Source organism: Crinia signifera, chromosome 1 (genome assembly GCF_055691185.1).
Source record: "Crinia signifera chromosome 1, ASM5569118v1, whole genome shotgun sequence".
NCBI lineage: Eukaryota > Metazoa > Chordata > Amphibia > Anura > Myobatrachidae > Crinia > Crinia signifera.
This window is the reverse complement of record NC_139217.1, coordinates 428,181,208-428,193,762: the sequence shown is the minus strand read 5'-3', so window position 1 is coordinate 428,193,762 and position 12,555 is coordinate 428,181,208. Positions and strand designations below refer to the sequence as shown.

Sequence of the window (12,555 nt, the reverse complement as noted above, 5' to 3'; positions counted from 1 at the left end):
TTTAAAGCAGGTGGGTGATGGCTTGATGCCATCAGAAACGTATTCCTATCCACATCTTTAAAAAACACATCAGTGGAAATTCTACCCTCCTTAATGCTAATCTCAACATCCAAGAAATGCGAAATGGTATCACTGCATGTAGCGGTGAATTTTATTGTGGAGTCTCCAGAATTAATGTTAGTTAATAAATCAGAGAGCAATGTTTGTCCACCCGTCCATAGGATAAAAATATCATCTATGTACCGGGTGTACATTAAAAGATGTTCTTTGATCTCCGGTTTATCAAGAAACAAGCGCTCCTCCTCCCTGAACATAAAGATGTTCGCAAATGACGGGGCCACAGCGGACCCCATAGCACATCCCCTGCGTTGAAGGTAATATGCCCCGTCAAATAAAAAGAAATTACGTTTCAGTGTCAAGGTCAGCAATCTCAGAAACAAGTCATGGTCCAGTAGACCTGGATCCAAGTAGTCATGGATGAAGATGCGCATAGCCTCAACACCCCCATCATGTGGGATGGAAGTGTAGAGGCTACACACATCTAAGCATACCATTATAGTACCCATAGGCACTCTGTCAATCTGGTACAACATTTTCAAAAACGTGGTAGTGTCTTTCAAAAAGGACTGTTTTCTACTCAATAGAGGCTGCAAAAGACCATCCAGCAACTGGGCCACTGGCTGATAAAGAGATTCACGTGCCGCAATGATGGGCCTACCAGGGGGTTTTTGTGGATCTTTGTGTACTTTAGGAAGGGAATAAAGTACGGGAACCAAAGGCCATTCACAATAAATAGCCTTAAATACTTTAGATGTAATTTTCCCTTCAGCCACAGCAGTACTGAGTATAGACTGTAATTCTCGCTGGTAGATGGTAGTAGGATTGCCCAATAATTTTTCATAGACCTCAACATCACTCAGCTGACCATATAGCTCATTTTTATAATCTGTCAAATTCTGCACTATAATGGCCCCGCCCTTATCGGCGGGCCTAATTACTATATCCTCGTATTTTGACAAATTAGATAGAGCTGCCGATTCAGCAGGGGTGAGGTTTTTATTAATTTTAGCTGGAGCGGCCACAAATTTAGACACAGACTGATCTAGTAATCGTCCAAAAGTTCGAATGGAGGCATTTGTAGAAATGGGATCAAACACCGATTTAGATTTTGATTGTAGAAAGCCTTCTAAAGGATCTGGGGGGCCGGATTCAGGTCGAGACTGAAAATGTTCTTTCAAGCGTATTTTTCGCATCAGTTTGTGTTGTTCACATTTCCAACGGAACGGATCATGTCCATTCGTGGGCACATAGGATAAGCCTTTATTCAAGACCCTATGTTCATCCACTGATAGTATACGCTGTGACAGATTTATAACGGCCGTTTCTTGATTACTCGTATAGGATTTCGTCTTGGCTCTCTGGTTTTGTCCACCCCGACGGGTGGGCGGCCTCTGCCTCTGCCTCTTGGAGCCGTACTCACTGGAGCTTCCCCTAAAGGGATGGCCTGAGAGCTATTGGTATCATCGGAATCTGATATTATAAAATCGCTGTCGTTGTTAGTTGCAGCGGTCTCACGGTGTACCCGATCTCTTTGAGCTCTAGGTTGCCACGGGCGACGTCTCCTATCGGTATTGATTTGTCTCTGGTTAGTACCGGCCAGCCATCCATAGACTCGGTTTTCTTCATAGTCAGAGTCTACTGTACGCTTTTTGTTGCGTTTAAACTTGACCAACTCAAGTTTATATGCCTCACATTGTTGTTCAAGTTTCTCTAACCAACTTGTCAGTGGACGGAAGCTGGCGCTGACAACTTCCGATTCTGACAGTGGAGGCGGATGGCGAGTCCCGGGCGTCAGGCGGTGATTGTTGTAAGTATAAATGTTTGCACTTATGTATTGTACATTGCTGTAGGTTTGGAGCTGAGGAAGGGGCTCATACCCCGAAACGTCCTCCTAAATACACTTGTTTGTCAAGCTGGTCGTCTCCTTGAGTGCCGTTATTGTCCCTGTGGGGATTGGATCCATATACACGTTTATCTGGCACCTGGAGCAAGTTGTATGATTTTGGTGAGTGCCGGCAGTATTGGAACTATATACATTGTTCTGCAGATTTTCTGTCTGCATAACCGGTTGCAAGGCACCTGAACTTTCTTTGCACTAATATTATTTGGTGCACACTTTTTCACCTACTTCAGTCACCTGGTTGGAACTTAAAGTTAACAGTGTAGTTTCCGACTAAATGGAAACCATGGCTGGAAATACAGTTGATGACATGGCTGGATGCCCTATACCATCTGTTCCTTCGTGTGAAACGTTTGTATACACGCCAGCAGAAATTGAAAATATTTTGTTTGATGTCAGTGATGCCCCTGATTCTTCCGATTTATCGATTGAAGAAGTTTATCATCAATTATTTCGATTGCGGAGAAGAGAGACCGACTTCCTATTACATGGGACCTCATTGTCAGAATATTTCAGGGCAAAACATATCCCGAGAGGATTCAGAGTTAGGAATACCCCCACTATCGGGCGTCACAACCCCGATTTTGTGAGAAAGTGGGTGGGTATACTAAACCACTGTGCCCTGGATCTTATGGTCCTAGTTATAGAGGAGGCGGGCCGCGAACTACAATTGACAAGGACTAAGATCAGTACCTTTGTGACAGAGCATAACATCTTGCTCAATGATCAAGAGAATTCAAGTTGGTTAGAGAAACTTGAACAACAATGTGAGGCATATAAACTTGAGTTGGTCAAGTTTAAACGCAACAAAAAGCGTACAGTAGACTCTGACTATGAAGAAAACCGAGTCTATGGATGGCTGGCCGGTACTAACCAGAGACAAATCAATACCGATAGGAGACGTCGCCCGTGGCAACCTAGAGCTCAAAGAGATCGGGTACACCGTGAGACCGCTGCAACTAACAACGACAGCGATTTTATAATATCAGATTCCGATGATACCAATAGCTCTCAGGCCATCCCTTTAGGGGAAGCTCCAGTGAGTACGGCTCCAAGAGGCAGAGGCAGAGGCCGCCCACCCGTCGGGGTGGACAAAACCAGAGAGCCAAGACGAAATCCTATACGAGTAATCAAGAAACGGCCGTTATAAATCTGTCACAGCGTATACTATCAGTGGATGAACATAGGGTCTTGAATAAAGGCTTATCCTATGTGCCCACGAATGGACATGATCCGTTCCGTTGGAAATGTGAACAACACAAACTGATGCGAAAAATACGCTTGAAAGAACATTTTCAGTCTCGACCTGAATCCGGCCCCCCAGATCCTTTAGAAGGCTTTCTACAATCAAAATCTAAATCGGTGTTTGATCCCATTTCTACAAATGCCTCCATTCGAACTTTTGGACGATTACTAGATCAGTCTGTGTCTAAATTTGTGGCCGCTCCAGCTAAAATTAATAAAAACCTCACCCCTGCTGAATCGGCAGCTCTATCTAATTTGTCAAAATACGAGGATATAGTAATTAGGCCCGCCGATAAGGGCGGGGCCATTATAGTGCAGAATTTGACAGATTATAAAAATGAGCTATGAGTGATGTTGAGGTCTATGAAAAATTATTGGGCAATCCTACTACCATCTACCAGCGAGAATTACAGTCTATACTCAGTACTGCTGTGGCTGAAGGGAAAATTAAATCTAAAGTATTTAAGGCTATTTATTGTGAATGGCCTTTGGTTCCCGTACTTTATTCCCTTCCTAAAGTACACAAAGATCCACAAAAACCCCCTGGTAGGCCCATCATTGCGGCACGTGAATCTCTTTATCAGCCAGTGGCCCAGTTGCTGGATGGTCTTTTGCAGCCTCTATTGAGTAGAAAACAGTCCTTTTTGAAAGACACTACCACGTTTTTGAAAATGTTGTACCAGATTGACAGAGTGCCTATGGGTACTATAATGGTATGCTTAGATGTGTGTAGCCTCTACACTTCCATCCCACATGATGGGGGTGTTGAGGCTATGCGCATCTTCATCCATGACTACTTGGATCCAGGTCTACTGGACCATGACTTGTTTCTGAGATTGCTGACCTTGACACTGAAACGTAATTTCTTTTTTATTTGACGGGGCATATTACCTTCAACGCAGGGGATGTGCTATGGGGTCCGCTGTGGCCCCGTCATTTGCGAACATCTTTATGTTCAGGGAGGAGGAGCGCTTGTTTCTTGATACACCGGAGATCAAAGAACATCTTTTAATGTACACCCGGTACATAGATGATATTTTTATCCTATGGACGGGTGGACAAACATTGCTCTCTGATTTATTAACTAACATTAATTCTGGAGACTCCACAATAAAATTCACCGCTACATGCAGTGATACCATTTCGCATTTCTTGGATGTTGAGATTAGCATTAAGGAGGGTAGAATTTCCACTGATGTGTTTTTTAAAGATGTGGATAGGAATACGTTTCTGATGGCATCAAGCCATCACCCACCTGCTTTAAAACGAGGTCTCCCCCTTTCACAAATGATGCGGGTCTCCAGAATAATGAGTGATGGTACTGGCACCGAGAAGCGGTTAGATGACCTGATTGAAAAATTTGTACAGAGGGGTTATAGCCGCAGAGAGCTGGAGAAACAGAAAGCGCAAGTTCTGGGTATGCCACGCTCTCAATTATTTGTGGCTAAAGAGCGGAGTAGCTCCTCCATTCTCCCTTGGGTTAGTGTGTTTTCCACCAGTAGCCCGGTCATTAGGCATGCTACGAATGCCCTTTGGCCTATAATTAAAACTGACACGGAATTACCTGGGTTAAGTACACTTAGACCCTTGGCAGCTTTCAAGCGGGGTGCTAACCTACGAGACCGCTTGGTAAAGACCGATATAACGGGATTGGGTGTTCCTAGACCTGCTAATACCTATTTTAAACCCCCTGGGTGTTATAGCTGCCATTCGTGTGCTACGTGTAGACACATGGTGTCATGTCGACAGTTCAAACATCCACACTCAGATCAGATGTTTGACATACGATTTGTTCTTACTTGTAAAACTGCATACGTGGTATATGCAATTGTTTGCCCTTGTGGACTATACTACATTGGCCAGACTACCAGGCCTTTCCGTGACCGCATGGCAATGCACCGATCTGATATCTGTCTTTCTATGTCAGGAAGGCAGATTGACAGGCCGGTGCCACGCCATTTTAAAGAAAAGGGCCATACCATTTCTATGCTCAAATATTTTGCCATAGACCACGTTAAGGAGTCTATGAGAGGCGGCGATAGGGCCAAGAAATTGTTGGTCCTGGAGTCTAAATGGATCTTTAAATTAAAAACTATGCGCCCCGATGGACTGAATGACAAACTAAATTGGAATAGTTTGATGTAATGTTATGTTACATTGCTGGTTTTCTAATTTACATTAGGCATATGTTTTTCTTAACTTCTGCTTTATGCGTGTCTGTTCTGTTTTTTTATACTCTTATATATATATATATATATATATATATATATATATATATATAGATATATATATATATCTATATAGATCTATATATATATAGATAGATATATATCTATCAACAAGGATAGACAGGCAGCTTGGAGGGGGTAGAGGGGGGAAGCTGTCCCCGGGTGCTGTGGGGGTAGAGGGGGGAAGCTGTCCCCATGTGCTGCGGGAGGAGGGGGGTCCCTGCTGCTGCTGAGGGGAGAGGGGGTACCTGTCAGCCTGACACGGCGCTGCCGCTGCTGTATCTCCCCCCCGGCGGCCGGTCCTTGCGGCGTATGTACAGTCAGTGTCGGCGGTCCCTCTGGCGCAGGGGAAATAAGTACTATTTCCCCTGCGCCAGAGGGACCGCCGACACTGACTGTACATCCGCCGCAAGGACCGGCCGCTGGGGGGGAGATACAGCAGCGGCAGCGGCCGCCGGGGGGGAGATACAGCAGCAGCAGCGGCCGCCGGGGGGGGGAGATACAGCAGCGGCAGCGGCAGCGGCCGCCGGGGGGGAGATACAGCAGCGGCAGCGGCCGCCGGGGGGGAGATACAGCAGCGGCAGCGCCGTGTCAGGCTGACAGGTACCCCCTCTCCCCTCAGCAGCAGCAGGGACCCCCCTCCTCCCGCAGCACCTGGGCACATCTTGCCCAGCGCTGCACGCTGTGGACCCGCTGCGGGCTGAAAGTGGTTAATCTTTCAGCCCGGCAGCGTACACACACGGAGATGATTGCTGAAAAAAATCCAATCATCTCTACCGTTTAAAGATGCATTCCCATTGCATCTTAAACGGTAGATTACCGTGCAAAACCCTGCTCTGAAAACGGGTTGAAATACCGTTTAACTTTAAACGGTATTTCAACTCTGGCGCTTTCCCACTGCAGCCTTAAACGGTATTTTGCCCTCAAAAATCGGCAAAATATCGTTTTAAGGCTGCAGTGGGAAAGGGGCATTAGATAGTGATAAAAATGCAACATTAGAACATAAAATATATACATGTAAGGAGGGTTAAAATGTATTATTTTTAGCCTGTTCATTAAGGTAGACAATTGAGGTAATAGAAAACAATAATTGATTAACAAATAGAATAATTATTTTAATTGTCATAATCATAGTTAAAAGGGTAGATTATGAGGGCCATATATGTGAAGGGTATGCCAGCGTGCACGGACGTAGGCTCACTCTCATGAGCGGTGACATACGCTGAGTTTTCCATTGAAAACAATAGAGACCCGTCCGTGCACGGTGGCGTACGCTCAGATAGCCGCAAGAAGTCGGTGGGAAGACGGACGAGAGACGTCCGTAAACGGTGGCGTACGCTCTGTTGTACGCCAGTTGTTGGAGTCTAAGCGGTGATCCGTCCGTGTACGTTGGCGTACGCTCAAGTGTACGCCACTCCCCTTTGTCAGTGTTTGTGTCCGTCCGTATGCGGCTGTTTTGTGGGTGGACTTTCGCTCACCGGCCGCGTACGGGGAACGTACGCTGATATGGAACGTAAGTACGTTTGGCCGCCGCAACCAGAATAAGTTCCTATGTTTGCTGCGTCAGGCGCTGATGCCTGGTAGGGGCCAGATAGTAGGCCTAAGTATTGTAGTGCCAGGGACTTGGACTGCCAGTACCCTGAGGCACTGAGGCACTGCTTGCACATGGAGAAATATCTTTCATTGTTTATATGAAGCCTTGTTTGCTGTAAAGTGGATTTGTTGCTTGTATGTCTTATATACATGCACAAATACTGAGAACTGCCTGCTGTGTCCTATATGAACAGCTAACCTGTTACATTAGGAAGTTATGAATATAATTTTATGACAACTATAAGCTGATATGATATGAATGAGTGTAGACACCCCTTACAATAGTAGTTCGGCCCATTTATGTGCAGCACCCATTAATTATCACTGACAACTTCAATGAACAACAGTTTAAAAAAATGGGATTTTAAATACCAAGTAATTACTATGGAAGAAAAATATTTTTTTCACAATAAAATTATAGTTATCAAGAAAGATCAAATAAAAATGTGGAATGTCACATATTATCCAGCCACAGTGTAGACTATCAAGTCATAGGGTCTAAAGCTGTGTACATACTATCCGATTTTTATGGATCATATGCATGATAACAATATTGTTCATGATTTCATCATGCATATCGTTCAGTGTGTACCCAGGGGCGCTGACGGGTCGGCTGGGTCCCAGTAACATGGAGGGGCATGGTCACAAGAAGGGGGCATGGCTGCCGTCACCGTGGACACTCCCCTCTGAAGGAAAAACTATATTAGGGAACATGTGGGTGGGATCACACACAGGGAGAGAGGACAGTCTGCCACTGCCTATCTCCCCAGCTCCGCACAGTGTGTGCTGAGCTGGGGAGAGAGACTGTGCTGCAGCAGCAGCCTGTACTCTCTCATTAACTGGCCAGCTCTCTGTAATAATAAGTCTGTAATAACAAGTCTGAATACGGCCACATTATGAATGCAAATGGATAGCAAACAGAATGCTAATGCAACTATACTATTTATACCTAGTCCCAATGCCATGTAGATCCGGGTTGCCTACCTGACCCTCTCCTTCAGGGAGAAAATGCTCTGTTCCTGGACTTCCCTGGTAATGTATGATTGCCATCACCTGCGGGGAGCTAGGTAATTCATAAGAAAGGTGTTTCACCACAGGTGATGGCAATCATACATTACCAGGGAAGTCCAGGAACAGAGCATGTTCTCCCAGAAGGAGAGGGTCAGGTAGGCAACCATGATGTAGATGCAGATCTTTCAGAATTTGGTGTCTAGATTGAACATACATAAGGAATAGTGGATAGCTCAGGCTACATACCCACAAACCACCAACAAACTGGTTCTATTAAGTTTGCATTGCTGCCTGTAACCCTCTTCTTATCCATTGCCAAATTATATGACCATTGCCAGGTTAACAATACAGCAACCAGGTTGTTCCCCAGGGTAACCCACACATAGCATGGGAGCCACTGCATACCTCCCAACTTTTGTGATGATGAAATAGGGGTGGGGCGTATGCAAATGAGGGCGTGGCTTATGCTAATTCGCTGCGACCTCATTTTCATACGAGAATAGACGCTATTCTATTAGTCTATTCCATTAGATTGGGGGGTCTCCCAACTGCCACCCCCCGCAGCGGGACAATGCCTGACGCGGGTGGAAAAGCGGGACAGGACCCGAAAATCGGGACTGTCCCGCTGTAATCGTGACAGTTGGGAGGTATGCCACTGTGGCATAATGGCAACAGGGTTACCTGAGTTGCATAGAAATGTAAACTGGGGGGATTATAGGCCCTTATTTAGATTTGATTGCTGTACAAATTTGTTCTCAAAATGGGCAAAACCATGTGCCCTGCAGGTGGGGCAGATGTAATATGTGCAGAGAGAGTGTTAAATATGGGTGGGGTGTGTTGAAACGGAAATCTAAATTGCAGTGTAAAAATAATGCAGCCAGTATTTACTCTGCACAGAAACAAACTAGCTCACACAAATCTAACTCTCTCTATACATATTACATCTGCCCCACCTGCAGTTCACATGGTTTTGCCCATTTTGAGAACAAATTTGGGTACTTATGTAGTATCTGGGCGTCCGATTTTGTGATTGTATGCCTTACCTTAAGGCATACAATCAGATGCGATGCGATGCGATTTTGCATAGGATTCAATGTTAAGAAGGTCCTGTTCATTTCCCCACTATCCAAGTGGGCATAGAGTCGATTTTATATAGCGTGGCGAGCGCAGCGAGCCACCGAGCCCGAAGCGAGGGGACGCATACTTCTTAAAAAGTATTCTGTGTCCCCTCGCGGGGCTCGCTATGCTCGCCACAGGTTTATATCCAACTCCATGCCCACTTGGATAGTGGGGAAAGGAAAAGGACCCCTTTTTCCCATTGAATTCTATGTTAAAATGGACTCAGACCATTTTAACATTGAATCCTATGGAAAAATCTTGACCATCGCATCGCATACGATTTGGTCGCATGCGATGCGATCCGATTTCTAAATCGGACGCCCAGATACTACATAAGTACCCAAATTTGTACTGCGATCAGATCTGAATAATTGCCATAAGGTGCATACACACGGGGGCGATTTTGTGTAATATCGCGGGAAATATGGTCGCTGAGCGACCATATTGCCCACGATGGGAGTGTGCACCGGCGATATATCGCCGGGTGCGCACTCATGTTTTTACCCCTGTAGTGATCGCTGGTCACAGGAACATGCTCCTGCGACCAGCTGATTTCCACTGCCGGGCTCCCCCCAGCAGTTTCTTTTTCATCAGCGACCATCTCTGGTAGCTAATGAACAGGAGACACAGCAATATATTGCTGAGCAATATATTGCTGAGCAATATATATCCATACCTCCCAACTTCTTGGGAGCTGGAGTAGGGACAGGGGAAAGCACGCTGTAGGGGGCGTGGTCTAATTTCATGGGCGTGGTCTATACTCATGGATCACCCGCGAGGCCACGTCCCGTTTTGTCGCTATGGGGGCATGACCCAGTGGCTCTGAGCCTCTAGCCATGCTCCCAGCCCCCATGCGCACAGCGTTTATTCCCCGCTGCTCACCAGCTGACAGGGGGGACTCCCAACAGCCCCCCTCACTGCGGGACACTGCCAGCCACGGGAGGGACACGGGAATGTCCCTGAAAACCGGGACATTCCAGCAGTTTTCGGGACTGTTGGGAGGTATGCATCCTTCTAGGGCAGCCATCAGGGGGGTACTGTGGGGACTCCAGTTACGGGCCCAGACAGAAAGGGGGCCCAGGTCTGGAGTATAAAACGTATAATTGTCATAAAATAAAGTTCACATTTCTCTTGAAGCAATGTAGAGGTTGAGCAGTGCAGCCAGTGTTGAGGACACTGGAGGGCTCACCATCATACCTCCCAACTTCTGTCTGTATGAAATAGGGACACTCGCGCGGCGAAGCCGTGCGAGCGTCCAAAAGGGGGCGGGGCGTATGCAAACGAGGGCATGGCTTATGCTAATTAGCCGCGACCTCATTTTCATACGAGAATAGACGCTGTGCGCACATCGTCTATTCTACTAGATTGGGGGTCTCCCAACTGTCACCCCCCCGCAGCGGGACAATGCCTGCCGCGGGTGGGACAGCGGGACAGGACCCGAAAATCGGGACTGTCCCTCTAAAATCGTGACAGTTGGGAGGTATGTATATCCCTTGTGTGTATGGGGCTTTAGAGCGCTCACCACATTTGTGGTGCTGGGACTTCAGTATTAACACATTATACTTACTAATAACATCGCCAGTATATCATATTAACAATTTCTTAGTAGATAGTTGCCCTAGGGTCCCCACTAAGGCCCTATGAAGGACAAAAGTACAGTATGAGAATCACTAGATGCAGTCATTAAGACCTAGGTATGACGAGTGAAACATAGCTGCGGTCACCAACACCCCACTGCTAAACTATTTATTTGTGTGCGTGCATATACACAGCTATTACCACCATAAGCTGTATTTTTTTCTAAAGCTTCTAAAAATGAGTGATGTCACTCAATGCAACCAATCAGCTTCAGTCTATCATTTCTTATTTGCATCCTCGAGGATAATAAATCTATCTATGGACAACATCAACTACATTTTTAGAAGGTTTAGAGGAGTACACCAGTAAGAAGATGAAATCTCGGTCTACATATGCTTTGGATGTACCAGCCTGTAAGCGTGTACCTGCTGCTGCGCAGCTCTGGCAGGCCGGACTACTATCTGTCACTATATCGAGTCGACGCATTAGTAAGTATTACGTCAACCATAGCCAGAGCAGGATACCGCACATGCGCAGTCCCGCCGCTTTTCCCTACGTCACTTCGGCTCTACAACAACATCAGTATCCACAGTAACTACTGCCGCTCGTAGTGTCCATCCCTGTCTGTGTGTGTGTGAACTCCGGTAAGATGGCGGACCCGCGAGTAAGGCAGATCAAGATCAAGACCGGCGTGGTGAAGCGGTGAGTGGGGCCATGTGAAACAGGCCTCTGCTAGGCCTGGCCCTGAATTACCCGCACACCTTGGGTGTGGGCGGCCTGTGCCAGGGTAAAAAGGCAGGCCGCATCCGGAGCCTCTCTCTGTATAGGCAGCTGGGTAGTGTGCCTGCCTGGCTGCTTCTTCCAGCCTGCAACATGTATTATATCCTTGCATACTTTTGTGTAGTAACTAGGTTACATATACATGAATGTTCTCAATGCCTAGTACACACATGTAAACTAGACCCTTATGTGTTTATGGAAAGGGATGGAAAATAATTGTTGATGTATGCAAATGTCTATTTTGGACCTGAGACACCTGTCTCCCCCCAACCCCTCCCCCCTCCCATTCATTTGGAACAAGTCTCTTTTCACCAGGGCCAGCAACAGAATTTTCGGGGCCCCATACACAGATATCTCTGAAGGCCCCCACTCCCTCAAATGCTGTCAACCCTCCCTCCTCCCTTTGTTGGAACATAAACTTACTGGACGCACTGTGGCTAGCATTCTTTTCCACTGATGTGCTGTATCACACTGGTGCACTCCCTTACCCCGCGACCTGCGCGCTATACTGTAACAACAAGATGCTCCCTTAACCTGCGCTCTATCACATTGACGCAATCCCTCACCCTGCATTCTATCACACTGACATGCTCCTCCAGCCCACGGCTTGTGCTCTCTATCACACTGATACACTCTCTCACCCTGCGGCCTGTCTTACTGTATATCACACTGACGCCCTCCCTCACCCTGCTCTATATCACACTGACGCCCTCCCTCACCCTGCGCTATATCACACTGACGCCCTCCCTCACCCTGCGCTATATAACACTGACGCCCTCCCTCACCCTGCGCTATATCACACTGACACCCTCCCTCACCCTGCGCTATATCACACTGACGCCCTCCCTCACCCTGCGCTATATCACACTGACGCCCTCCCTCACCCTGCGCTATATCACACTGACGCCCTCCCTCACCCTGCGCTATATCACACTGACGCCCTCCCTCACCCTGCGCTATATCACACTGACGCCCTCCCTCACCCTGCGCTATATCACACTGACGCCCTCCCTCACCCTGCGCTATATCACACGGACGCCC

The 12,555-nt window shown here is 46.9% G+C and overlaps 1 protein-coding gene and 1 long non-coding RNA gene across 2 annotated transcripts in view; one reads left to right on the top strand and one right to left on the bottom strand.

Annotated features, from left to right (window-relative positions):
- Window positions 1-11,228, bottom strand: part of LOC146019688 (uncharacterized) — a 98,943-nt gene extending 87,715 nt beyond the window's left edge. The window contains exon 1 of the long non-coding RNA XR_014450662.1: window positions 11,160-11,228. This is a non-coding gene — a long non-coding RNA (uncharacterized LOC146019688). The remainder of the gene's footprint in view (window positions 1-11,159) is intronic.
- Window positions 11,229-11,265: 37 nt separating this feature from the next.
- TBCA (tubulin folding cofactor A) overlaps window positions 11,266-12,555 on the top strand; it is a 42,192-nt gene continuing 40,902 nt past the window's right edge. Inside the window, exon 1 of the mRNA XM_083152163.1 lies at window positions 11,266-11,436. Coding sequence (XP_083008289.1) covers window positions 11,384-11,436 — 53 coding nt within the window. The 5' untranslated portion in view covers window positions 11,266-11,383. The remainder of the gene's footprint in view (window positions 11,437-12,555) is intronic.